Genomic DNA, 26,719 nt, shown 5'->3' with positions numbered 1-26,719 from the left:
CTTTGTTATATATAGAACCCAAAGAATTTCCTTGTCTTACTTCTTCCCCACTTCGACGGAAGTCCGAGCACTCAAAGCTGTGATTTCCGATCGTCTTCCCTCCACCACCCCTCCTCTGAAAGATAGTAAAGAAACCCAGAATCCAAATGTCTCTAGGGTATGTACAGAAGCTCTCATTCAAAGAAGATGTTGGCACTCTGGGAATGTCTGAAATTTTCGACCCACCTAATGTTTTGCAGCAAAAGGTCAGTCCTTTATCTCCTTTTCTCTTCTCAATTCTTCCGTTTCCGTATTATTGTTTAGTCATTTCTCCTTTACTTTTTGTTGGCTTTTCCTGTGATTGTTCGTCTTGTTATTTGATTGCGCTGTTATCATGCTTGATGCTGGCCACAGGCATGCATTAATGCTCATTGTGTGGTGTCAACAATCTGCTTAAACTTGCTTGTTATTCAGCAATTCTAATCGTCACTAATGTTATTCAGATATAGTTGGACCATCCAAAGCTCTCTGTATCAAGTGCAATGAATATAGAAGCTCATAAAAGTCCGGCTGTATGAATTTTGAAAAAAAAAAAAAAAGTCATACTCGTGTGCTTAATTTGTTATAAAGGGCATGAGTATGTATTTTTGTACAAAATTGCAATTTTTTTTTTCAGCGCAGGTGGGAGGGCTCGAATTTGGGATCTCTCACTTACCTTCCTTCCTCCTAAACCACCCAACCCACCCCCCCAACCCCACAAAACAAAAAAATAATGGTATAAAACGCCCTTTATAATTGCTCCAGAATGGTATATTGGGTGCAAAAGTGGGTATAAAATGCCTTTTGCTATAATTGCTGCAGAATTGCTCCCATCTTGTTAATTAGGCAGCAAGAGCGTCATTTTCACTAATTTTTCCTAAGTTCTTTTGGTCCTTCTGCTGCTTCTGATTGATCATGAAGATTAAGAATGTAAGGAATTATAGTTGACTTTATACTTATGTTATTGAGGTTTAGATAGCCGTTCATGGTTGTAGAAAGTGTGGTTGCTTTTATCCTTTCCTCAATCATATTGTGATTTTTCATTTGATATGAACTTAGTAAAAGTAGGTGTTATTTTTCATTGTATAATGTTGATATTCTCGGTCAGATGGCCTTTGATTGTCCATCCTGTGAAATTTGATTAGCAGGAGCTCTGCCAAATATAAACACACTGATATTTGTCGTTTAGGAATATTCTCATGCTTCCTATGCTATTTAAGCCTTTTTGTTTCTTAAAGTGGAATAATGAGTTTCATTTCAGAAAAAGATTGTGTTGTTCGTCATAAAATATCTAAATTTTATATTGACTCCTTCATAGATTGGTTGCCTATACATATTTAAGTGTCATAATCTGTTGTGGGACTTGTTTCAGAAGAGTATGGAACACACCATTACCATTGTATCTTGAATAAGGGGAAATAGTATCTTTGTAATTTGTCCAATCATGCTGCTAAATGGGATGATAGTATCTACTTCCATTTGTTAACCTCAATTTGTCATGGAGTGAAGAAAGAAAAAAGTGAATTATTTTTGCCCTTTCATACTAACCTAGTTCATTTGTTAGAATGGTAGGCTTGATATGACCCTTTCAATGGTCACTGACTGTCAGGTCAAAGTTTGTGACTTTCGCTTGACTTTTGCACCTATAATTACGTGTTACATGAGTTATTAGGCGACTGAAAATTAATGTGAGAAAGTTGGCATCTTAGTATGGTTCTCCATACTGAAGACAGAAGGTGTTGAATGTCATGCACCTGCCTTCTTTTTGAAGCTAGAGCAAGTTTACTAAATGCATACTATGTTCCATATTTCAGTTTTGTTTACTAAATGCATACTATGTTCCATATTTCAGTTTTGTTTACCAGATTATTTGTGAAACTGGCAGATAGAAGAACTTGCATCGCTGATAGAAGAGGTTAATGCTTATGGTTCAAACTTCTGTTGCTTGTTGTATACATCTGCTGCCAGAGACATGCGAAAATTTTCTTATACCATTTTGGATCCTTGGGAATATTCTTGCAGAGTAAGCATCTAGTGGTATTCACGGGTGCTGGAATTTCAACATCATGCGGAATACCTGATTTTCGCGGTCCAAAAGGAGTTTGGACACTTCAGGTGACCACATTTTTCAACTCTGATTTCATTTCTCTTATTTATTTGTTTCTTATTTGAATGAATTGAAGTAGTCTATATGCTTCTTCATAGTAATGGTTACTGTATCTGCTCCCTGTTTTCTTGGTTTGAGTTTCGATTGAATTTGCATTGCCCAATGTGCTTCACGCCGTGTACCACCAGTAAACAACGAAAGCAAGAAATGACATATTAATCTTTCAAGGAAGTCCATAAGAGGTACAGCGGAACTAAGAATTTTTTCTCTTTTTATTTATCATGTTTAGAAGCACAACATTTTTAGTAGCTATTAGGTTCTTCTCTGTCAACAGCCTTTTACTTGACTTTCCTCTTTTGAAACTGTCAAAGAGGTCTTTTCCCCCTTTATCATTTTTGTTCTCTGACTTGACTTAATGCTACTAAGAATTCCTTGAATGGACCTAACCGGCAAGAGCCTATATGGGTTAGAGGTGTAGGAAACAAATCAATTAACTGACATGCAGAGAACAAATCAATTAACTGACAAGCAGAGGACAAAGATATGCTTGTAGTTACTGTGGATTCTCCTTGACAACAAAAACATTTGGCTGCAATAGATTTCATGAGATATCTAGCATCACGCTTACTCGTATGGTGGCTTTTCTAGCTCGAAAAGTCACCTTGTCCTGGCCAATCCCTTCCAACTTTTGCTCTCTAAACATAAACTTGCATGTCCCTCTCCATGTGAGTGTTGGCCATGGTACTGCTGTTCTTGCCCATCTGCTCTGTTCTTGGTTTGGGTATTAGGTGTTGTGCATATCTTACCCTGTGGGCTGTTGGTCCATTGGGCTTAGATAGTGGTCGTCATGGAATAATTGCATTAATTATCAGATTGGTTAATCCAATATCCTTTGTGCTTTTCAGCTCATCTTAGTGGTAACTACTTTCCTAGAGAATTTCATATAGAGATACAATTCTTTAAAAGTTGAAACATGATTTTGACACAAATGTCTATCTGTTCCTCTTCTTTTAATTGCTAGATTTTCCGCTAATTTGGGAATTTTCCATATTCCAAAGAGTCTGAAGCTTCTTCGACCATTCTGAATTCCAATTGCTTGACATCACTAATGAGCTTAGCATTCCACCCTTTTTTTCTTTCTCCTGGAACTAAGTTTTGATAAGGTCTCTTTGTCATTTTTCCTGCCATCCCCAGTCGAAATGTTGCTGTGGCTTTCATTTGCCATTCCATTAGTCGTGCCCAAATATAAATTGTTGCCGGTGAAACATTCATTGTGGCATTCAACATTACTTAGATGACTTCTGTGAATCCCAGGGACTCTTCTTCTTTCCATATTCACACTTATTGTTCCTTTTACCTAATGTATGTTCTGTCCTTTTTTAAGCCTTAAAACCGATGTTTTGGCCTTTTACCAAATGTATTCTATCCTTTTTTAAGGGTTAATAACACTTTCCTCCCTAAACTTAGTGGGTAGTATGCTTTACCCCCGTTCAACCTTAGACTAGTCAAAGTTAGAAATACAAAAAAAAAAAAAAAAAAGTGACTGCAATGACATTATTGCCCTTGTATTCATGAAATTATCTATAATTTAATATTATTTTCTTTTATTGTTAAAAAGTATATATCTTCTCTATCATATCAACTATACAACAATAGCTAAAAAGGGCTAAAAAAAAATGTTTTTGCTTAGTTTATATCCTTAAAATTTTTTCTGTTGGGTTATTATTCACTTTTATATATGTTTTGCTCATTTATTATACTTTAAGTCAAACAAAAAAAAGATAAATAACACAATGAGTTTGTTTGGATAGGAGTTTATTTGGATGATTTATTTGAGATAATTACTGTAGCACTTTTTGTGATGTAATGTATGTGAGATAAAAATGTGATTGGAAAGATAAAAAGGTGATTGGAATTTGTGAAGCAAATTATTTTATTTCAAATCATCTCAATCCAAACACACTCAATGCTAAAATAAACATAATTACCAAATCTCTTTTTGAAAAGAGGTAGTACTAAACTTGTTTTTTGTTTAAAAAAGAGTAGTTTTTTATTATTTTGATTTAGATGAACTTTTAGGCTTAATACTATCTTCATTTTTTTGATATATTTATAGTTTACTATTATTGCCTTTTCTTTGTTAAAAAATAAAATTTGATTTAGTCTCCATTTTCGTTATCTAAGTATAAAAATATGCATATCGGCCATTTTTTTGCAAATTTGATTAAGAAATTAATATTAGGCTAATTCGATAAATAAAATTACAATAATATTAGTCTAAAAGTTTAAATAAATTAAAAAAAATAGTTTAAAAAATAAGTTTAGTATTACTCCTTTTTGAAAATTTGGCAATTATATTTATTTTTATATTGTGTTATTTATGCATTTTGTTGGACTTAAAGTTTAATAAATTGAATAAAACATATATAAAATTGAACATTAATCCAACAGGAAAAAAATTCAAGAATATGAACTAAATATTAACCATCTTTAACTTTTTTGAATTTGATATTTTTGTACATTTGATACAATAGAGATGTAAATCTTTTGGCAATGAAAGGAAATGATAGATAAGTACATGAACAAAAGGGTAATAATGTCATTGCACTCACTTTGTTTTTAATGCATTTCTAACTTTGACTAGTCTTCATTGGGGGTAAAATGTACATATTTGCGGTGACCCGCCCGCGGGGGGGGGGGGAGAGTGTTAGTAACCCTTTCTTAATTCTTAAAACTGTTTCACTTGTAAACCTTAGTAATGGAGTCCCAGAGTACCATGCCTTGTTTACCAGACCATTGCTCATGAACGCTTGGAATACATTGTGATTGCTAAATGTTTTAAACCTTGTTGGCTATAATTATTATTGTGTACTTCGATAGTGATTTCTTATAGATTTGGATGCACTGATTTGCAGCGTGAAGGCAAAGGTGTGCCTGAAGCATCGCTGCCATTTCATAGAGCAATGCCAAGTTTAACGCATGTGGCTTTGGTTGAACTAGAAAAGGCTGGAATCTTGAAGTTTGTTATTAGCCAGGTTACCCTTCATGGTTACTCTTTTGACAGGAAGTTTTAATTTCTAAGGTTTACCATGACAATGAAAATCTGCCCCAGCATTTGGAGGCAAGACAATTTGATATTTGAATTGGCTGTCTCCATAGTAGACAGTTTTGATCTTTATCTAATATTAGATTTTTGCTGCTTTATATTGGGTTTCAGGAGTAATATTTCCTGGTCTAAGTCTCATGTTGATGCAAAGATAGCCTGCAAGACTTAATTTTGCAAAAATCCTTTCATTTTATCTTCTTTTCTTTTCCTCTTCTGTTTGTTTCTGTTATTCTTTGTGTTGTTGGCCCAAGTTGAGCGTTTGTCCTCTCTCCTCCATTTTTTTCCTTTTCTTTGGGTTCTTTTTGTTGGGGGTGGGGTTTAGTTGGGTTGTCTATTAATCAAGTGAAGTTTGAGATGGGAGCATTGAGGGCTACCGTTTTTCTTAACCATGTCAAAGTTACAAGTAGTTTGCTGGATAGAGAAGCAAGAATTGGTTCATTCCCCAACTCAGTCCACCAAAAATATGCACAACAATACAAGAAACAGAAAAAGAGTTTACTTGTTTCTTCTTGCTTTTCCATATTGCTCCATCTATTTGTTCTGATGAAACATATCCGCCATTGTTAATTTTCTAATAAATGGTTCGATCATTTCTTGTAGAATGTTGACAGCATTCACCTTCGTTCTGGAATACCAAGGGAAAAACTTGCAGAATTACATGGTAACTCATTCATGGAAATTTGCCCTTCTTGTGGAGCAGAGTAAGGGTTGACCTACATATGTTCCTTCTCCTATTGGTTTGACTCTCTCCCTCTTTCCATTTTATTTACTCAATTGATATGGTCTTAAAATCCTAAGGTATCTGAGGGACTTTGAGGTGGAGACAATTGGGATGAAGGAAACACCAAGACGTTGTTCTGATATAAAATGTGGAGCAAAACTTAGAGATACCGTTCTTGATTGGGAGGTAACTTTGTATTCTTTCTTTTCTGAGTAGTGGAGTTTTGCCACTGGCATACATTTTTTTTACCTTAGAATAATTAAAACACATCCACATGAGATCGCTTTTTTTTTTTTATATACTAAATGTAACATTTAGAGAGCATAAATTGCAAAAGCAACTTTTGAAAAACCTAAGGCAACAAGAACCTCAACATTGACTCTTAAACTTAGTCATTTAACTTGTAACTTAGAGCCCTACTGATATTGTTCTTTAAACAACTTGATTTCACTCGCCTTCATAAATTTTTTTAGCTTTGAACGTGTGGAATGTTTTCAGTTCATATTGACTAAAATTTTGCAAAGTCGTACTAAATAACTTTGAAAACCATTAACATGTATCTTGCATCCAATTAGAAGACATTAAATCAATATCCTAGAGTTTTCAGCATCTGTTGGCACTAAAACTTCCAGTTCAAACAATCAGAAATTATTGAAACCCATTAGAGAAAATTTTCTCAGTATCAAAGTTTCCAAAGCAACTTCTTCCAAATAAAGTTTCAGTAGAAAATTCTAATCTTATAGTTTAAGAAATTCACCATCTTAGCATTAAATCATGAGTAAATCTTGTATGCATTGACAATATATACACTATCATGGTTAGATGAATGCCACATAAGTGAAATTTAGATTTGAAATTGAAATTTAGCATATGTGGCATTCATCTAAGCGTGACAGTGTATACACTGACAGCGTATAGAAGATTAATCCTTAAAACATAAGGTTTCTGATAAACCAAAAAATGCACCACCTGTAAAGAATTCATCTTATTTATCAAACTTTCCTAATACAAACAATTTCAAAAGCTCTTTTTGTATCCTGAAATTTGTTTTGTCAAGTGTTTTAGTTGAATTTGCTCCATATATTGTTCTTACCACAGCCATCTTGTAGAGGCAGCTGCCTTTCCAGCAGCAGCAGTTGTTTGCAGCTGTTTTGCTGATGTATGCTATTAGCCATGCTGCTGCCTTCCTCCTCCTAAAACCATGTAAAAAATCAAACATTTGCGTCCTATTTTTTTTCCATAGATTCTTCTCTTTTCACCATTAAACTTTCAAATTAAATCATGAACAAGATCGTGAATGTTCTTAAGTTTTTCTATCAAAACCTAAACATTGAACTTGAATGACAACATAATAACTTAAAACCTATGTTACCAGGACTCTTCAATTTGCCCTGCCATACATGTGTCTGACCCTTTATTTTGCACTAGAGTAGCTGTGTCAGCGGGTAGTGGAGTCGGTTAACATAAACTTAAACTAAAACATAATGCAGTTCACTCCTGTCTAAACCCTCATTTTCTTCTCCTTTTCCTCCTTGGCTGACTCTGTTTCCTCTCTCTCTCTCTCTCTCTCTCTCTCTCTCTCTCTCTCTCTCTCTCGTTTTCTTCTTATAATAAGTCACAAGGTTTTGGACTTTGTAGTAGTGAGGGGTATATAGGTTACTCTTACTGCTGAGTACCTTTTCTTAAACCAATGTGGGACAAAGTGCATATTCTTGTAGGCTAGTAGTTCCTCTAATTCCCTTTTTGAAACCAATTTCGACAAAAAAATATTGATTCTACTAAATTTGTGACAAAAGAATATTGCCCCAATTACTACTTTTTCTTGTAATAGTGAACTTTTCTTATATATAATTACTAATAGTTACCAATGCTATTCATATTTACTTAATCCTCAATTTATTGAAATTAACCCTAAGTGGTTCTAGAAAAGTTTGGGGTAATATATGATGTGCTCAATATTGGTGTAGGATGCTCTGCCTCGAAAAGAGATGAATGCAGCTTCAAAACATTGTCGAATGGCTGATGTTGTTCTCTGTCTTGGGACCAGGTTAGCATAAAGTACTTCACACTTTTCTCCCTCTTTTTCTTTCTTGTGAGCAACTTTTGAAATCTTCTTTTATTGGGAGCTTGGGTGATGGAGGTGGGGTAACTGAGGAGCCAATGGGTTGTCTTCTGATCTTGATATGTATATTTTGAAACTCTTATCATTTTTAATTGTGATTAATGGTTGCAGCACTTGTTAGCTGCATCTTTGAATTGAGTGTCTTGCATAAAGTAGTTAGAATGACCGGGTAGAGGTCAGCCAAATGGGCTTAATGGATAAGGTTTGATGGCAATAAATTGATTAAGAGAAGCTGGTTCAGTAGAAATGAGAATGTTCAGCAGAAATTTTTTGAATCTTGTCATGTGGTGGAAAAGACTAACCTTTGGTTATTTGGTATGCACTAACAAATACGTAAAAAGTTTGGCTGAAATGCAATCTTCGAGATAGGTAAGTTTGTAGAAAGAACAAAGATAGATAAGCACTGATAGGATTCATGATATTGTAATGGCAATAGCAATTGATGTGCCATGTAGTATGTGCTTGCTTATGAATTACGAGGTAAATCCAGAGAAAGAAGTGGCTAACAATATCATTTCTGGTAATCCTTAGAGACAATTGTTTCATCTGTTTTGTTGTTGTTGTTGTGGTTGTTATTGTTATTGTTGATGTTGTTGTTATTGGTGGTGTTGTTATTGTTATTATTATTCTTATTATTCTTGTTATTATTATTGCTGTTGTTATTATTGTTGTTGTTGTTGTTGTTGTTATTGTTATATTATTGTTGTATATACCATTTCACTTGAAGCTTGTTTATGAATTGTTATACCATTTCACTTGAAGCTTGTTTATGAAAAGGATTTTGTTGTTCATCTCACTATTGATTTTGTTGTTCAAGGTATTCCGTTTACCTGCTAAGGTGTAGAATAAAAAATAATCCATACCATTGCTTTGAAGTATCGTCCATATCAAAAGTTAAAGATTGACCTCAAAATTTTTTGTTTTGCTTCTATTTTCTTTCTGGTTCAATACACACCAGTTTGTATTGTATATCTGATGATTCATAATCAAACACTGGCATGCGTTCAGGACCGAAATGAAGGGGCTTAAATTAGGTCTCTTCCTTAAATTGTGGTCAGCACCCAAAGAAATTGCAAATTTCAACATTGACTTGTTATGCGTGACCCAGATTTGTATGAATTATGATGTTGAAACAGAGGTTTGCAAATTAATAGCGAGTTATTAAGATCTCTTTTTGGATTTAGCATGTGGATATTTTGTGCATTTCTATGTCTGTTTTTGGTGTTTACTAGGCTCTAGATCCATTCCTCCATTGTCTGAAGGATGTATGTGGCACTTCTGTTACTTATATTTTTGTGCTTTAATTTCACAACTAAGGAGGTGGAGAATGGAAGCTGCCATGGAGAGTCTTCTGTGTCCATATAAACCTATAGGCTTCTGTGATTGAGTTCTTTTGGTATTAGAATGCACTAGGTAAAGCTAGATAAATGTGTTGAAGTAAAACTTTCCAACTACAGATCTGTCTGGTGAACCTAGATGGCAGTTACCAGTCAGAGTTGGGTCAGCAGAATGGTAAGTGATGGTTCTGTTGGGGGCTTAAGCTCTTAGGAGCAATAAGAGGAAGGAGAAAATGAATTTTTTTGAAAAAAATATATAAGTTGAGTAGTTTATTTTTAGTTACAATTCTGCCATTTTTACTAGTTTCCTTAAAATGCTTTAGCGTTAATTGTTTGGCTACTTATTATCAATAAAAATGTTTCTTCATTTTGGTTAAAATATAACCAGATAATAGGCATTCTGGTATGGCAGGAAATTGTATTTTTGGGTTGGTTACTACATAGGAATGATGGAGTAAAGCAAGCGTACAAACACAAGTAGCCCATATAGCAGTGGCAATGGGGTAAAAGTAGATTCTGAAACCAAGAGTTTAAAAGATAGTTTGCTTAGCTACAAGGCTTCCTGGTAATGTACCCTAAATAAAATAGCTCACTTTCATAAACTTAAGGAGTCTTTGATCATACTAAAATTTTAGTTTGACACTCGACATTCATTAGTTGGAGAGAATATCATGTGTCCAGCAATTGCTCATTTATTGCTCGCTTAATTTGAGGAGAGCTGAAATTTTCACTTTTCTCATGTCTGTGCTTAATGTATACGTGTGATAGAGAAAATTTCTGCAGTTGAATTCTCTGTGCTTAGTTACACATGGTAGGTGTTCTGATGTAAAGTGTCTTGTTGGTTAGTACATCTGGAGGGATTACCTTTTAAAGATGAGAACAGCTAAAAATTTTGACAAAAAATCCAATTCGCTAAGCTAGATAACAATCTACATCTAGCTAAATTCAAAAGCAGGGAATACATCAGTATTAAGTAAGCAAAAGAGTCAGCCAATTATATTGAGAGTTTGGAATTCAGATTTTGCTTAGTACTTATCTTTCATTTAAAACAATATAGATTTGATTTAAAGGACATCATGTCGAATGATAATATAAATTAGAGTTGAATGGCTAGATCGGAAATTTACCAGGCGAAGTAATTAACCACGAGATATCAGCAACTTAAGACTTGTTTTGGTCCTTGCATATGCATGCTTGAAAAGACCTGGAAGGACTTGAAGGGTGTAGTAGATTAGTTGATTTTCTGCCAATATTTAGAAATATTGTCCAATCAATCTTCTTGGGAAATGTTAAGTTCGATTAGTTTATGTTTTAACCAAAATTTGCCAGTCTGATGCAGTTGCAATTTGAACTAATTCTTTCTGCCTACAAATCTGATTCTGGAATTTTTGTAAACAGACTTCGGCACAGTTTGGCAGAGATAATAATATGAGTGAACTATTCTTAAAATGTGGGCTTTTGTTTGGGTGAAAGGAAATTTTGAACTCTAGTTTTGTCAACTGTCTATTATTTCTGATTCTATCATGCAAAGCAAATTGGCATGGAGTCTCAATCCAACAATGAGATTGGAGATTCTTGTCTTCTGCTGTTCTAAATGGATTAGTTTTGGAGGAAAGGCTGTGGGAATTGGTGAGATTTCAAAACTTGTTTCAATTGGTGGGAATCTTAAAATCCTCTGATGTGCTGGAACATATAACAGAATCAAAATGCCCAAAATGCTCATCATAACTGGAATGTCTATTGTATAAATTTTACCATGCAATCAACTGTTTTGCTCTTGTATCCTTGGCTCTCTAGCTGATAGTTTTTATTGCCTGTGTTTTCTAAATTTTCGCATATAACTTTGGGACACATTCTGCAGTTTGCAAATCACTCCGGCTTGCAACCTTCCTTTGAAATCTCTACGTGGAGGGGGGAAGATTGTAATTGTAAACCTTCAGGTTATCCTTCTGTTCCTTGATGCTCTTTCTGTCACTCTCTAATACATGTTTTTGATTCTGACGAAGCACAAGTTTTTGACTAATGCTAATAAGACAGATTGCAGCATTCCTGATAAAAATGAAGATCTTGATTGTCACCAAATTAAAGATCAACTGAACAATGGGATTTAAGTGCTAGCTAGATATTGAGTTAGATTTCTTTGAAAACCATTCGATTATTGGATTGGCATAGAGTAAGAGTATAATAACAGTAAATACCTGCAGAATTCTTTTTCCAGTAACTAACCTGGGCTGTCCAACACTCTAATAGTATTCCCTTCTTTGCTTTGATTCTTGTACTTCTTAGATTGTGCTTAGTTTGGCTGATTGTTTTCGCTACCTTGTTTTGTTGCCAGAAGGTGCTAGTGTTCTCTTGCAAGAAGTTTATTCCGTGTTCATTGTTGCGATGTGTGATGGACTGAGGGTGTTGGCTGCTGTGTTAAACGTTTTAATTGTTTTTCCTTGTGAAATGTGGTTTATATGGCCTTTCCTCTTTATCAGAAAGGGAAAGGATGAAAATGATATAAAATCTAGTGCCTGTCATTTGTCTAGATATTTAGTAGAAGCAGTATACCATCTTAGGAAGTTATGGTGCAGACTCAAGTTCTCTTTATACTGCAAGAGTTTATTTGTCATCTGATCCTTGCAATTATGCCCACTGACTTGACCATGGCTCTTTCTTTGTTGCCACATCTGTAGTTTCTAAAATTTTAAAGCGTCATGGTAATTTTAATGCCTTTGCTCCCAATGGCAATATTTAATACCTATTAGCTCATGCTAATTGCACATGGCTTTTAGTTGGACCTTGTAATTTTATGAGCACACCAAATTAGATTGGTAGGCATCAAATTTTCATGCTTGTACTGTTGCGTCCCCTCTGTTAATTGATGTTCAATTGAAAGAAAATATTAATTCAATGAAAGGTTCAGAATATTTACATAATAAGTTATTATAAAGAATTGAATATACTTGAGTTAAAGAAGGAACTTTTTTCTTGTTTTTAAAATGACGGTTTGATTTTGACCGCCTGTCTTGCTTCTTGCTTCCAACCCTTCCGCTTCTCACTCCATGAAGTGTAACTGTATATAGATAAGGTCCTCGAATGTGTTGTGTTGGTTTCTGTTAGTTTTTCTCATGTCTTCTAGTAGCTAATTGTACCTTCCATACTTTTAGTCGTTTTGTTTGTCTTGATAGTTGCCACTTTTGCAGTAACTTGTATATATTGAGAGGATTGCTGGTAAATATCATACTGCAAGTTCAAATGCATTCCTTTTTAATGGAAGTTCTGCAATCAATATTTGGTAATTTGCAAGTTATCATGGGCCTTACTGGCCCTATAAAGTGGCTTAAATACTCGAGTGAAACTATAATGATTCCTATAGTTATTTATGAGGTATGAGGAAGTAAACTGTACCCTTGCCCCCAGTGAAGAAAACTTCTACCTCCGGCTCTGATGTTATCCACTCTCTTTTATCATCTTTCTATGTCATGTGGATATTCCATACTTCTGATACGTAACCATGCTACTTGTTTTGCAGCCTACTCCTAAAGACAAGAAAGCTTGGTTGGTGGTCCATGGGATGGTTGACCAGGTACTAGTGTACAATTTTGCATCACAGCGATCTTTTTGCTCCGTTTTCTGTCTGGTAGATTGTGGAAATTCTTCCCATCCGTTAAAGGTTGGGAAGATCCTTGTGGTTGTGATGACTAGGGATGTAATCAACTTAGTATAGTAGCGCAATGTGCCTCGTATTTCTCCTTTTTAAGCGGTTACATTCCCCAAACATTTTGAATGTTTTAAACACTAACTCTGCATCTTGAAATGGGGGACTAATTTGTTTTGTTGATAAGCCTTAAATTACTCTAAAAAGTACCTTGAGCTTGAGCTAATATGTGGCAAAATCAAGTCAAGTAACAAGCTATTATCTGAAAGCAGTTTATTTCCATTGCCACCCTTGTAACAACCCTTATCCGGTTTCCACCTATCTAGCAAGTTGCATGTTAGAAAGAGAGCTTTAAGTTACTTTGAGAGGTTTTTATGATTAGTTCTTTAAGAAGGGAGTAGTTGACTCCATCAACATGTATGCTACAAGCAGGACTATTAACGCTTCTACCAAGAGTTTTCACTTGATGGAAATCAACTGCAGGTTATGGCAGGGGTAATGGAACGTCTTAATTGTCAAATTTCTCCATATGTTCGAATTGATCTTTTCCACGTCATTTTCAATCAAACCCACTGCATTGGAGGTATATCTTTTTGAAGTTATCGCTCCTCTTTCTTTTAAAGAAATTTTGTTCCTTTTCATTGATGTGGAGATTGGCATTTGTTATACCATATGTTATCTGTGAATATGCTTATGGTGTACTTCCACTGTGCCATCAGAAAAATTAGGTGATTTATATTCTGATAAGTGAAGCATATATATATCGCCCTCTCTACAACCCTAAGAGGGATTTGAGAGGTGAGGTGGGATGTGGCAAAAAAGAGTCGGAAAAAATAAAAGGGAAAAAAAGTGCTTGCTCTCGCTCACAGAGAATTCCTTACTTTGTGACTGTGAACAATGCTGCAGACTTCTAGGAGAGAGTTAAACTGCAACAAAATGGTGAAGAGAAAACTTGCAATGCATTTTATAGGATCAAATTTAAATCATAGCACAACTAGGACCTCATCAAATGGGGCATTGGCTTAATACCAATAATGATCAGACACAATCTCTAGATGTATCTAGAGAACTTAATTGTAAGGTACACTGCTTGTATTAAGAGGAAAAGAGGAAAAAGAAAAAGAGTGAGAGAGAGGAAAGGGACAAAAAAAAAAGAGTTGGTCCCTGCCCTTACCCACCTTAACCCTGTCCTTAACAAGGTAAAGGCAAAAGAAAACTTAGAAATATTATTAACAATGGCCCACCTAATCAACGGCAAAATTGCCAGACATTGTGTGCCAAACATATTCTCTACAAGAATCTTCATGATAATTCCAACCTCAAAAGACACTAAGTACCAACCAAAACACACGGATTGACTTTGGAAGAAAACTAAGCATACATTTTGGTTGAATCTCAGCTGCTTGTGAACCAATCACACATTGTTTGTGTGAAAATGCTTCATGTGTTCCTAAGTTTATGTAACAAGTGCTGCAATTGCAGCAGAATGAGAGAGACATAAGAAGGAGAGAAACTAGACTTGAGGAAGAAGAAAGAGAGATATTATTCAAATGAACTTTCCATGCCTGCCCCATCCCGCCTCTGCATTCTTATACAGCTCAAAAATAACAGAATAACTACCTGATTGCTGACTCAGCATAACAGCCTAACTAACAGGGAAGATTCCCTCTAACTACCTGAAGGAAATACATTTCACATTTGTCAAAAATATCTTCTGATCTAGTGTCATTACATTACCCCTCCCTTAACAAAATCCTAGTCTCTAGGATTGAAAGTTGAATTCTGGAAATTGAGACCTGATGACGGCAGCATCTTCCCAAGTAGCATCTTCCTGGCTCAAATTTTCCCACAAGATCAACACCTGCTCTGTAGCTCGTTCTCCTCTCCTTTCCCACAAGCTCGTTCTTCTTTCCAGTACAGCTTGGGGTGCTACCCTTATCTCTCCTTGTTCATGTAGTTGTGGTAGAGTACTTTGTACTGGTTCTCCTTTAGTAGACGGCTTCAACTGAGACACATGGAACACAGGGTGGATTGCTGATCCTGTTGGCAACTCCAATTTGTAAGCTACAGGTCCCATCTTCTGCAACACCTTATAGGGCCCATAATACTTAGCAGACAGCTTAAGGTTCCTTTTGAGACCCACGGTGGTCTGCCTATATGGTTGCAGCTTAAGATAGACTAAATCACCAACCACAAAGCTCCTATCAGACCTCTGTCTATCAGCATTCTGCTTCATCCTATTCTGTGCCTTTAGTAGGTTATCCCTGAGCAATAAATTCCAGTTTACCCTCTCTGACATCCAATCATCCACTGCAGCTACTACTGATGTTCCTGGAGTTAGGTTGAGTTGTGTAGGGGTATAGCCATAAAGAGCTTGAAATGGGGACATCTTCAGTGCAGTATGGAAGTTGGTGTTGTACCACCACTCTGCTGCAGCTAGTAACCTTTTCCATCTCTGTGGCTGCTCGAAACACATGCATCTTAAGTATGTTTCCACACACCTGTTAACTCTCTCTGTCTGACCATCTGATTGGGGATGATAGGCAGTAGAGAGATTCAACTGTGTTCCTAATTTCGAAAATAACTCCTGCCAAAATATGCTGGTGAATGTCTTGTCTCTATCTGTCACAATGCTGGATGGAAGACCATGCAGTTTGAATATCTGATCAAAGAATACTTGTGCTACACTCTTAGCAGTGTAGTGACTTGTTAAGGGAATGAAGTGTGCAAACTTTGTAAACCTATCAATTACCACATACAGTACATTACAACCCTCAGATTTAGGCAGTCCTTCAATAAAGTCCATAGATATGTGTTGCCATGCTTGCTCTGGTACAGGTAAGGGCTGTAATAGCCCAGGTGGTCTACAATTTCCCCCCTTGTTCCTTTTACACACATCACAGTTCTGTACAAAATCTTCCACCTCCTTTTTCATGCCAGGCCAGTAGAAATATGTTTTAGTTCTCTTGTAAGTGCCCAAATTACCTGAGTGTCCTCCAATTGCTGACGTGTGCATGCAGGTAATAAGTTGTTGCCTGAGTAGAGTAGAGGCCAGGGGCGGATTTAAAGGGGGGGCACTGGGGGCACGGGCCCCCACTGCCCCCCTTAAATTCCTATAATACTCCTATAATTTTGATATAATTTTAATGGTGCCCCCAGAATTTTTTTAAAAAAATATGAAAGAATGGGTCACAAAATTTATATCATTCACTTTCCTCCTCTAAGGACCAAATATCAATTATATCAGTCATTACTTTTGGTCCCCACTCCCCAAGTTCCCTTTACTCCTGTGGTCCCCCATTTCACTTCACAACCCACGACTCCTCTTCTTCCACACCCAACTAACTACTCTTTCTTTTTATTACTTCATCCAATCATCATTAATCATTTACTTCCTTTGTCCCCATTCCCCAATTTTCCATTCCTCTTCTGGCTCTTGGTTGTCCCCACTGAAAATGGTCTCTCCCATCAAATAGTCCAATCCTGGTTTTCCTATCATGAAAATGGTGTTGTTGACTTCTTCAAACAGTGTTCCATTAAAGGAGTAGGCTTTTTGAAAACCAGGACCTGCTTTCTTCAGTTCAACCGCAAGAAACCAGTCCTTGAAGCTGACTTCTTTCCAATTAAATAACGTGATACGGGGCACAAAGGAAGTAAAGGGACCTGGGTCTACCACTGATTTGCAACTCTTTTTACCAATTTTAGGAGACCATCAAAATCAGGTTCTAAACAATTATTTCTTATTATTATTATTTTAAATTTGTTTGCAAATATATTTCTAGAGCATGAGATTATTACTGTTTTAGAGAAATTTGAAAATTGATTAGTTAATGTAATAACTAATAAATGGGTTATTTGATATTTGATAAATATTTTAACTTGTGAAATGGTGATTTTATAGATTTATAATTTATTTTTTATTTTCCTTGATTAGTTTCTTATTTGGAGTTAATGTAATGATGAATAGAGGGCCATTTGACATATATTTTAACTTTTAAATTATTCTTGTATGGACCCTTTTGTCTAATTAACTTGATTAGGTTCATATATTGTGATTAATGATTTGATATAGTAATGAATGAATAAGTTGTGATTTGATATAGTAATGATATGTTGTGATTAATGATTTAATAAATAACTTTAACTTGTAAAATAGTTCTTGGATAGATTATTAGATTTTATTGTACATTTAATATTTTAATTGGATTAGTATCTTATATATTGATTTTAATTTCTTTAGCTATGGAGAGATATTTCAAGAGGAAATCAATGGAAAAAGAGTCATCTAATAAAGAAAAAGCCAAGGATAATGAAGGTGCAAAAAATGACAACAAAAGAAGTTACTTAGAAATTAACTTAGATGAATTACCTGCGGATCCAGCCCAAAGAAAAAAAATTGGGGATTATCATCCAAACCTTCAAGATGAAATTCGGAGATATTACTTACAAAAGGGACCATGTCAACCTCATGAGCATGTTTTTCCACAAAGAAAGATAGGAAAAAAGATGTGTCGATTTGTTCGGGGCTGGTTTGATGATTACAAGAATTGGTTAGAATATAGTATTGAAAAAGATGCTGCTTATTGCTTATGTTGTTATCTATATAGACCAGATGTGGGCGAACAATCTGGTGGTGATAGTTTCATTAAGGAAGGATTCACAAATTGGAAAAAAAAGGATAGATTTGATGTTCATGTTGGTGGTCCTAATAGCGCACACAATCTGAGTTGGAGTAAATGTCAAAGTTTATTAAATCAAAATCAGCACATCGAAGTGGCATTTTTTAAGCAATCAGAGAAAATGAAGGCTGAGTATCGGACTCGTTTATTAGCCTCAATAGATTGTGCTAGATTTCTCCTACATCAAGGTTTGGCTTTTCGTGGTCATGATGAATCTGATATTTCTGAAAATCAGGGAAATTTTCTTGAACTTTTGCACTTCCTTGCGGGTCATAATGATGATATAAAAAAGGTTGTTCTTGAAAATGCCCCTAAAAATCTCAAACTCATTGCTCCAGATATTCAAAAGGATATTTCAAATGCTTTGGCAAGTGAGACTACAAGCATTATTGTAAATGATATTGGACATGGATTGTTTGCTATTTTATGTGATGAATCTCGTGATGTATCAACAAAGGAGCAATTAGCAGTTGTTATTCGTTACGTGGATTCACGTGGATATGTGATTGAGCGTTTTCTTGGTATTCTACATGTAAGAGATACTACTGCTCTTTCACTTAAGAAAGCAATTGATGATTTATTTTCAAAGCATGGTTTGAGCATATCACAAATCCGTGGTCAAGGTTATGATGGTGCTAGTAACATGCGAGGTGAATATAATGGTTTAAAAACTTTGATCATGAAGGAAAATGGTTCTGCATATTATATTCATTGTTTTGCACATCAGCTGCAATTGTTACTTGTAGGGGTTGCAAAGAAACATGTCCAAGTCTCTTCTATGTATATACATTGTCTACCTTAGTGCATGTTCTTGAAGGTTCATCTAAAAGACAAGAAATTCTTAGAGAACAACGCCTTAAGAAAGTCGTTGATGATCTAATGACTGGAGATCTTGTGAGTGGTCGGGGCTTAAATCAAGAAACTAGCCTTCAAAGAGCTTGTGATACACGTTGGGGTTCACATTTTGGCTCGTTGTTAAAGTTGGTTCTTATGTATAATTCTGTAATAGATGTTCTTTTGATAATTGAAAATGATGGCCTAGTGGAGCAAAGAGGTCAAGCATATGCACTTCTTAATTCTTTGCAATCTTTTGAATTTGCATTTATTTTACACTTGATGAAGAAAATCATGGGAATAACGAATGCACTATCTGAAGCATTACAAAGGAAGGATCAAGATATTGTGAATGCTATGGGTCTGGTCAAAGTTTCCAAGCAACAATTACATGCTACTAGGGAAGATGGATGGGATTTTTTACTTGATGAAGTTTGTTTGTTTTGTGAAAAACATGAGATCATCATTCCGAAAATGGATGAAATATTCATAACTAGTGGGAGATCTCGAAGAAAAGTTCAGCAAATTACAAACCTTCACCACTATCGAGTTGAGCTATTTTGTGCTGCCATAGATTTACAACTCCAAGAACTCAACAATCGTTTCAATGAAATCAATATGGAGTTGCTTCTGTGTATGGCATGCTTGAACCCAAGTGATTCCTTTGCAGCATTTGATAAGAAAAAGTTGATTCGTCTTGCAGAACATTATCCTTGTGAGTTTTCTAAGTTGGATATTCTTGCACTTGACACTGAATTGGATACTTATATTAATGACTTGAAATCAGCTAAGGAATTTCTCGATTTAAGAAAGATCTCTGATCTAGCTCAAAGGTTGGTGGAGACTAAGAGAGACATTGTGTATCCATTGGTTTATATGCTCTTAAAGTTGGCTTTGATTTTGCCTGTTGCTATAGCTACAGTAGATAGAGCTTTTTCAGCTATGAATATAGTGAAGAATCGGTTACGAAATAGAATGGGAGACATTTGGATGAATGATTGTTTAGTTACTTATATTGAGAAAAATATACTTCGTGAAGTTGAAAATGAGAAAGTTGTAAACCGTTATCAAAATATGAAAACTCGTCGTGAATAATTGTAAATAGTTTAGTTTGTTTTTGAAATAAAATTATTATTACATTAATAATTTTGAGTTTGTCTTTTTATGTTTTTCATGGAATATACATATCATTTGTACTTGTTAGTGAATTTATTTATTTTTTGCTCAAAAAATTAAAAAAAGAGTAGATAAAAAATTTTAGTGCTATTTGTGCCCCCACAAAGATTTTTTTCTGGCTCCGCCCCTGGTAGAGGCCCCTACATACACTCTACCTTTGTACCTGATGACTCCACCACTGTAAGAGTATTCAGGCATCTCTTTGTCATTGACGGCTAACGCAGTAAGCAGCTCCCTAGCTTTAGGATCCTCCTCAAAACTTTCAGCTATGTCAGCTATCCAAGCTGGTCTTACTATGGATATGGCGCTGAGTTCTTGAGTTTCCCCTCTCCTTCTGGAAAGAGCATCTGCAACTACATTTTCTTTCCCTTGTTTGAACTGAATCTCATAATCAAATCCCATCAGTTTGGTCAACCACTTTTACTGTAGAGGAGTCCAAATTTTCTGTTCCAACAAGTATTTCAAACTGTGGTGATCAGTTCTGATGATGAAATGAGATCCCAACAAGTAATGCCTCCATCTGTTTACAGCAGAGATCAATGCTAACAACTCCTTTTCATAGATAGATAATGCCTGATTTCTTGCTCCCAATGCCTAACTCATATAAGCTATGGGTTGACCTTGCTGCATAATAACAGCTCCAATAGCTTGGGTACTGGCATCTGTCTCCAAAATGAATGGTTTTGAGAAATCTGGCAATGCCAGGACTGGTGTGTTACTCATGGCATGTTTAAGTTCATAAAATGCAGCACTAGCGTGTTCATTCCAGACAAAACCATCCTTCTTCAGAAGATCAGTAAGAGGTTTCACTATGACCCCATAATTCTTGACGAATCTCCTGTAGTATCCAGTTAAACCCAGGAACCCTCTCAGTGCTTTAACATCAGTAGGTTCTGGCCAATTCATCATACACTCCACCTTGGAAGGATCAGCTCTTACACCTTCACCACTAACAACAGGCCCCAAATATGCTATTTGATTTTGTCCAAAGGAACGTTTAGAGAGTTTAGCGAAAAGGGTGTGGGATCTTAAGGTTTCCAAGACTTGCCTAAGGTGAAGGATGTGAGTGTCCATGTCTGGGCTATGTATAAGAATGTCATCAAAGAAGACCAAGACAAATTTTCTGAGGAAAGGTTCAAATTCTGAGTTCATAAGGGCTTGGAATGTAGCTGGAGCATTGGTAAGTCCCAATGGCATTACCAGAAATTCATAGAGTCCACAGTGAGTTCTAAAAGCTGTTTTAGGAATATCTATAGGGTTCATGCAAATCGGATGATAACCAGACCTCAGATCAATTTTGGAGAAGATTTTGGCCGCATGGAGTTCATCTAGTATGTCATCTATGATAGGAATGGGAAATTTATCTTTAATGGTTAAGGAATTGAGTTGTCTATAATCTATGCAAAATCTCCAGCTTACCATCTTTCTTTTTAACCAATAGGATGGGAGGCAAATGGACTGTGACTGGGTTGGATAATGCCACTGTGTAACATTTCCTTGACTTGTTTTTCTATTTCAGATTTCTGGAAATGGGGATATCTATAAGGGGCCAATTTGAATGGTTTTGCATCTGTCTTTAAAGGAATTTGGTGGTCAAATGATCTTTTGGGGGGCAATTGCTTGGGCTCACTAAATACATCCTGGAACTCAATCAATAGAGGTTCTAGAATAATTGGAGTTGTGCTTACCTGTGACTGAGTAGTGCTGATCATGCAAGCCTCCACTGCCTGCTTTAGCTTCTTCCTGATGTATTTTTGGGCCACTTCTCCCTTAACCATCCTAGTTTTTGCAGTGCCATCATCCCCTTGCAATCTCACTAGGTCACCATCCTTACTGAATGAAACCTGCAGTTGTCTAAAGTCAAATGTTAGAGGGCTGTAGGCCTTCGTCCAGTCCACCCCTATGATCAGATCATATGGCTCCAAATCTAAAAGGTATACATTGTGACAAAACTTTTGTCCTTGCATACTCCATTGAAAATTTGGTATCCACTGACTGCAACAAAGCTCCTGACCATCTGCAATTCTGACCTTAAAGGGCTTGTGTTGCCTGATAAGTTCATGCCATCTTTGTGCAACTAACTTCTTAAGGAAACAATTAGAACTTCCCCCATCCAATAGAATAGAAATTTCAGAGTCCCTAGCCATCCCTACCAATTTAATGGTGCTAGAGAGCAGATTCCCCGTGATTGAATGTAAGGATAACTCAACATCCTGTTTGTGACTATTTCCCACATATTCTATGACCTCTTCTTCATCTACATTGTCTTCTATATCAGTCGCAATAATCATATGTATCCCCTTGTTCTTACACATATGACCTGGCCCAAACTTGGCTCCACACTTAAAGCACAGGTTATTGTCTTTCCTATATTGAAACTCAGTGGGAGTGATTTTTCTGAATTGTTGAGTTGAATTACCTTGCTTCCTGGGATCTCCCTCACTTGTTGATGCGTTGGCTACATGGGGTCTGTTTGTGGCCGAACCTCCATTGTAATTCAACTGTGAAGATGGGAAGGGTCTGTTAATCGCCTTGTTCTTCTTGAAAATGACCTCCAGTGCCTTTTCTTGCCATCTTGCAGCCTCAAAAGCTTCTTGCAAGGTCTGGGGTTTGTGCATTTTGACCAGAGCCTTGAGTTCTTCTTGTAATCCACTCAAATAGCTTGAAACAAAATAACTTTCACTCAAACCAGAATTTTTTAGCAGCATTATGGCCCTCAACTCCGCAAATTTCTCCTGATAGGCCATTACTGAGGAAGTTTGCTGCAGTTTGTTAAACTCCTCTACCCCATCTTCATCACCAAGGGTTCCAAATCTGCAATTCACACCTTTGAATTCCTCCCATGCTAACGTCCTTTTATCTCTTTTGAAGCTTTGAAACCAAATATTGGCTCTCCCTTCTAAATGCATTTCTGCAATCAACATCTTCTGCGAATCCGAGATGCCATACAGATGGAAGAAAGTCTCACATTTCTGGATCCAGTCTCGCACTTGCTCTCCTGAGAACTTAGGAAACTCCAGCTTGGGTACTCCAGGAATAAAGGCATTTCTCTCTCCTCTATCTTGATTCATCTGCCCTTGCCTGGAGTTGTGTTGCAAAGAGCTCGGGGGAGTGGCCAGAATTCCTCTTTCCTGCTGAGAATTCCTGTTGTTTCCTCCAATCTGCGCAGCAATGCTGGCTATGAGAGCCTTTAATTCTGTAGAATTAGCCACCATCTTCTCTTCCATGGATTTCAGAGTCTCACTGGTAGAGTCCATGAAAGTTTGCAATCTGGCCTCCTGCTTCTTGACCTGCTCTTCAATCGTTTTGAGACGTGTTCCTTCTGCCATGGCCGTGAATCAAGCTTCCTAATCCAAGGATCGGAAGCTCTGATACCACTGTAACAAGTGCTGCAATTGCAGCAGAATGAGAGAGAGATAAGAAGGAGAGAAACTAGACTTGAGGAAGAAGAAAGAGAGATATTATTCAAATGAACTTTCCATGCCTGCCCCATCCCGCCTCTGCATTCTTATACAGCTCAAAAATAACAGAATAACTACCTGATTGCTGACTCAGCATAACAGCCTAACTAACAGGGAAGATTCCCTCTAACTACCTGAAGGAAATACATTTCGCATTTGTCAAAAATATCTTCTGATCTAGTGTCATTACAGTTTATGGGTCTTTATAAACGTCTTCTCAGAACATTCTAAATAATCAGAACAAGAGGTGAGCTCCATGGAGCATGGAAAAGAATTTTGGAACTAGGGTTGGACGGGGAAGGATGGTGGCTTGGGAAGGCTGGGGAAGGAGCAGCATTAGAGGAGAAGCATAATGAAATTGGTAATTGGGGATGGGGAATGAAAATGGGGAGCTACCAGGACACTGCTGGACCATAGGATGATGAAGAAGGAAGAAAGTTGATGGGTCAGAGGAAAAGAGGATGAAAGGAGTTGCTGGGGGTCGGTGATGTGAAGGGTTGGTGTGGAAAGGAGATAGATACATGAACAGTGGACAATAAGAAAAGGAAATTGGCTAAAAAGTTGTTTTTAATGTTGGGTTGATCAGCGCTTTTGCACTAAACCAACTGATTAGGATGTTTTCCTTCCATGTACCATTTTGTACAAAGCACATAGGGGTAAACAACAGAATTTTGATAATTAGGTTAAGTGTATGCCTTATTATGTGAGTGTCATGGTAATTACTCAACTTGAAAAGTTGTTTTATAGTAGAAAAATAAAGTGGGAAATATATGTAAAAGTCGAAGTGCTATTACTTGGGATGGCCATGCTAACTCATTTGAATTTTGCTCAAAAGTTGAAATGGGTATTACTTGGGGAAACTAGGTTTCTTTTGGTGTAATCCTTGTGTTAATTTAAATTATGTAAAAGAAGTGGACAGTATTTTGGTTCTTACACAAAGCAAAATGTGGATAAGGAGTTTGATCTGTATTTTCAACATAAGAAGAGCTTTAAGAAAGAGGTCTAGCGAAATTCAGATGGTGGTCTTTTTGGAGGGACATTGAGGCAGTTTAAGATTCTGGTGCATGGTTTGTACATAACCTGATGTGGCTTTTATGCTGTGATAGCTGATTTATCAGTCATTCCAGTCCAGGATTGCTCTGATAAATAATTTGTAGCCATTTTTGGGTAAGAAGTTGTGCAGAGATTATGCAGTGTGTAATAATCAAACAGCGGTTGGGTTGCATCTATCTAGTTGTGTACTTGAACAAGCATATTGAAGTTGATTGTCATTTTGTGAAAGAGAAACTGCTCAAAAGCGATTAGGACCTCCCATATGAGGTCCATTGATCAATTATTAGCTGTTTTATTTTTGCCAAAGGTTAGGGATTCATGGTTTCACAAATTTGGAGACTGGTGAATGAATTCCAACCTGAGGGGTAGAATTAAGACAGAAAATTAGGGTATTATTATATCTACTATATCTGTACTACTACTACTATAAATTCTGCTACGTCAACACCAAATTGGTGTAAATTGCAAGTTTTTTGACATGCTTTCAGCTAGTTAAACCAGAATTTCATGTAAATTTTGGTTCCTGACCCATGTCAATTTGTTGTTTTCTTGCAGAGAGGAAATACACTAAATGGTCACTCAGGGTGATTAGCGTACATGGAGAAAAGGCTCCATTGTCATTCATTAAATCGGTCGAGGTTTTGTCCAATTTTCTATTGTTAAAAACTGTATTTCCAATTGCACCATTGAGTCTGCTATTGTTTATTGTATGCATCAAATGCTTCCCCAGTTTTTTCTTCTTACCGAACAAGGAGCCATGGTTATTATTGAACAAATTTGTCCTTTTGTCCATATCCAGATATCATTCCCTGACAGGCGAGAACTAAAAGTAGCTGTACTCCAGAAACAACCATTTGTACTGAAAAGGTATATTATTGCAATGACTTGTATTGAATTGTCATGGCATCATACTGTAAGCTTCTTCATTTCATGTTCTAATGCTGCCATGATGTTCCTAGGATGTAATCTCCGGCCTACAAACATGGGCATTTGCTACGTTGAATTTGTTTGAAGTTTCTGTTAACTAAAATTTGTGTCAGTCTAATAAATGATTTTACGTTAGATTGGCTATGTATATTAATCATCTATAGGGTACAATGTTTTTCGTGATTTATTGATTATTCTTTCTTTGTCTTCTCTAACCAAAAAAGCCTTGTTGCCGTCTCTTTTATCTCTTTTTTTTTTTCACTTGCTTTTTGCTGGACTTGTTGCTGTAATTGACACTGCAGGGAAATGCTTTTAAGACCACTTGACATACTGTTGAAGATCAACCTCAGTGATGGTTGCGGGTGTCAGTTTGTCAACATTGATTTCCCGGTGAATTTCGAGGTGAAAACTGTGATGTTTTTACCGTTGTCTCTCTTTCAAAATATAGTTTTGTCTCGAGTGTTAATCTTAAGCTGGCTGAAATCATCAAGGTATTAGCATGCAACTATGGTACATTTGACTTATATTGTCTGGTTGGACTTCTTAAAAAATATAAGCAATCACTGTGATTACCAGGCTTTCATTTGACGATGTATTATTAGATTTCATACCAGATGATGAGCTTTCTGAGTCTGTGTGCTACAATTGGATAATCAAAGCACAAAAAGTTATTTCTATTTGAATCATGAGTATGACTAATGCACATTATTCATATCATTGTTACCTTTGGGGTTTCCTTTCCACTTGTTTGAGGAAATGCTTTCATCATTCCATGCAGGAGTCCTCTGGTTGTGTCAATTTAGACAAAGATAAGGTGATTCAGAAGCTTAAAGATGTAACAGTCCAAGATCAATGTTGTGGTAAGTTTTCGGTGATTGAGAGGAAGAACGTTCCAGGCCAGAAAAAGGAACTGTCCACCTATGCTGTGGTAACGAACATAGTTAAATATGGAGCCATCGCACCGATTGCAAAATTGTCTGTAGTCAATACAGTTGCCAAGAGATCAAAAGAAAAAGTTGATATCAGGAGTGATGACTGTTTGATGGCGAGCTGTGAAGGTGAAGGGACCATGAAGAAGTTGAGAGTTCAATAACTCTGCTGTTAGGATTTATATTTAGAACTGTCTAGTGTCTACAAGGATGGATGGTGGACTCTATGGATGTCTGGGAGTCTGCATGGTGGATGCAACATGGATGGACTCAAATGTGATGGTAGAGATCAAGTGCATCTAGGGTGCTGAAAGATGGTCTCTTTAAATGTGAATATCTAGCTAGAGGTTTGTAATTCTTGGAATCTTTGAAATATGTTTTCCTTATACAAATTTTGAGATTTTAGAATCTCATGAAGCTCACTAAAACTCTTTGCATTATGTTTGTTCAGCATCCTGAAGTTAGTCGGATTATATGTTTGATGCCGTTTCAACATTTATCGACTTAGTCTTATATAACCATTCTATAGAGATGTATCATAAGATAATTTTGTTGGACCCTGAAAGTTCTAGTGTTATGTTATTGACATTTTCGTTGCTTGTGTCA

General features: G+C 36.3%; 1 protein-coding gene across 7 annotated transcripts; it reads left to right on the top strand.

Moving 5' to 3' along the window:
* LOC113688412 (NAD-dependent protein deacetylase SRT1-like) lies at positions 1-26,719 on the top strand. 7 transcript variants are annotated; one of them, XM_072048449.1, is made up of 15 exons: positions 24-245; positions 1,871-1,933; positions 2,041-2,133; positions 2,314-2,367; positions 5,041-5,160; positions 5,832-5,932; positions 6,030-6,138; positions 7,920-7,999; positions 11,273-11,351; positions 12,929-12,982; positions 13,538-13,637; positions 24,813-24,895; positions 25,057-25,124; positions 25,487-25,586; positions 25,963-26,719. In XM_072048449.1, the coding sequence occupies exons 5-15, from the start codon at positions 5,089-5,091 to the stop codon at positions 26,275-26,277; spliced, it is 1,161 nt and encodes a 386-aa protein (XP_071904550.1). In that variant the 5' UTR covers positions 24-245; positions 1,871-1,933; positions 2,041-2,133; positions 2,314-2,367; positions 5,041-5,088; the 3' UTR covers positions 26,278-26,719. The 7 variants fall into 7 exon arrangements, 6 of the variants coding, with proteins under 6 accessions (XP_071904548.1, XP_027062022.1, XP_071904549.1 ...); XM_027206220.2 differs by lacking the exon at positions 2,314-2,367 and having other exon boundaries at positions 2-245; positions 1,904-1,933; XM_027206223.2 differs by lacking the exon at positions 2,314-2,367 and having other exon boundaries at positions 13-245.

This window comes from Coffea arabica, chromosome 5e (assembly GCF_036785885.1).
Source record: "Coffea arabica cultivar ET-39 chromosome 5e, Coffea Arabica ET-39 HiFi, whole genome shotgun sequence".
Lineage (NCBI taxonomy): Eukaryota > Viridiplantae > Streptophyta > Magnoliopsida > Gentianales > Rubiaceae > Coffea > Coffea arabica.
The sequence above is the reverse complement of the archived record's forward strand: the minus strand, read 5'-3'. Positions and strand labels throughout refer to the sequence as shown.

Coding starts and splice junctions, on each gene's coding strand:
- LOC113688412 (XM_027206220.2), top strand. CDS start 147: ATGTCTCTAGGGTATGTACAGAAGCTCTCATTCAAAGAAGATGTTGGC. Junction 12,983..13,537: donor TCCATGGGATGGTTGACCAG/GTACTAGTGTAC, acceptor AATCAACTGCAG/GTTATGGCAGGGGTAATGGA. Junction 25,125..25,486: donor CAACCATTTGTACTGAAAAG/GTATATTATTGC, acceptor TTGACACTGCAG/GGAAATGCTTTTAAGACCAC.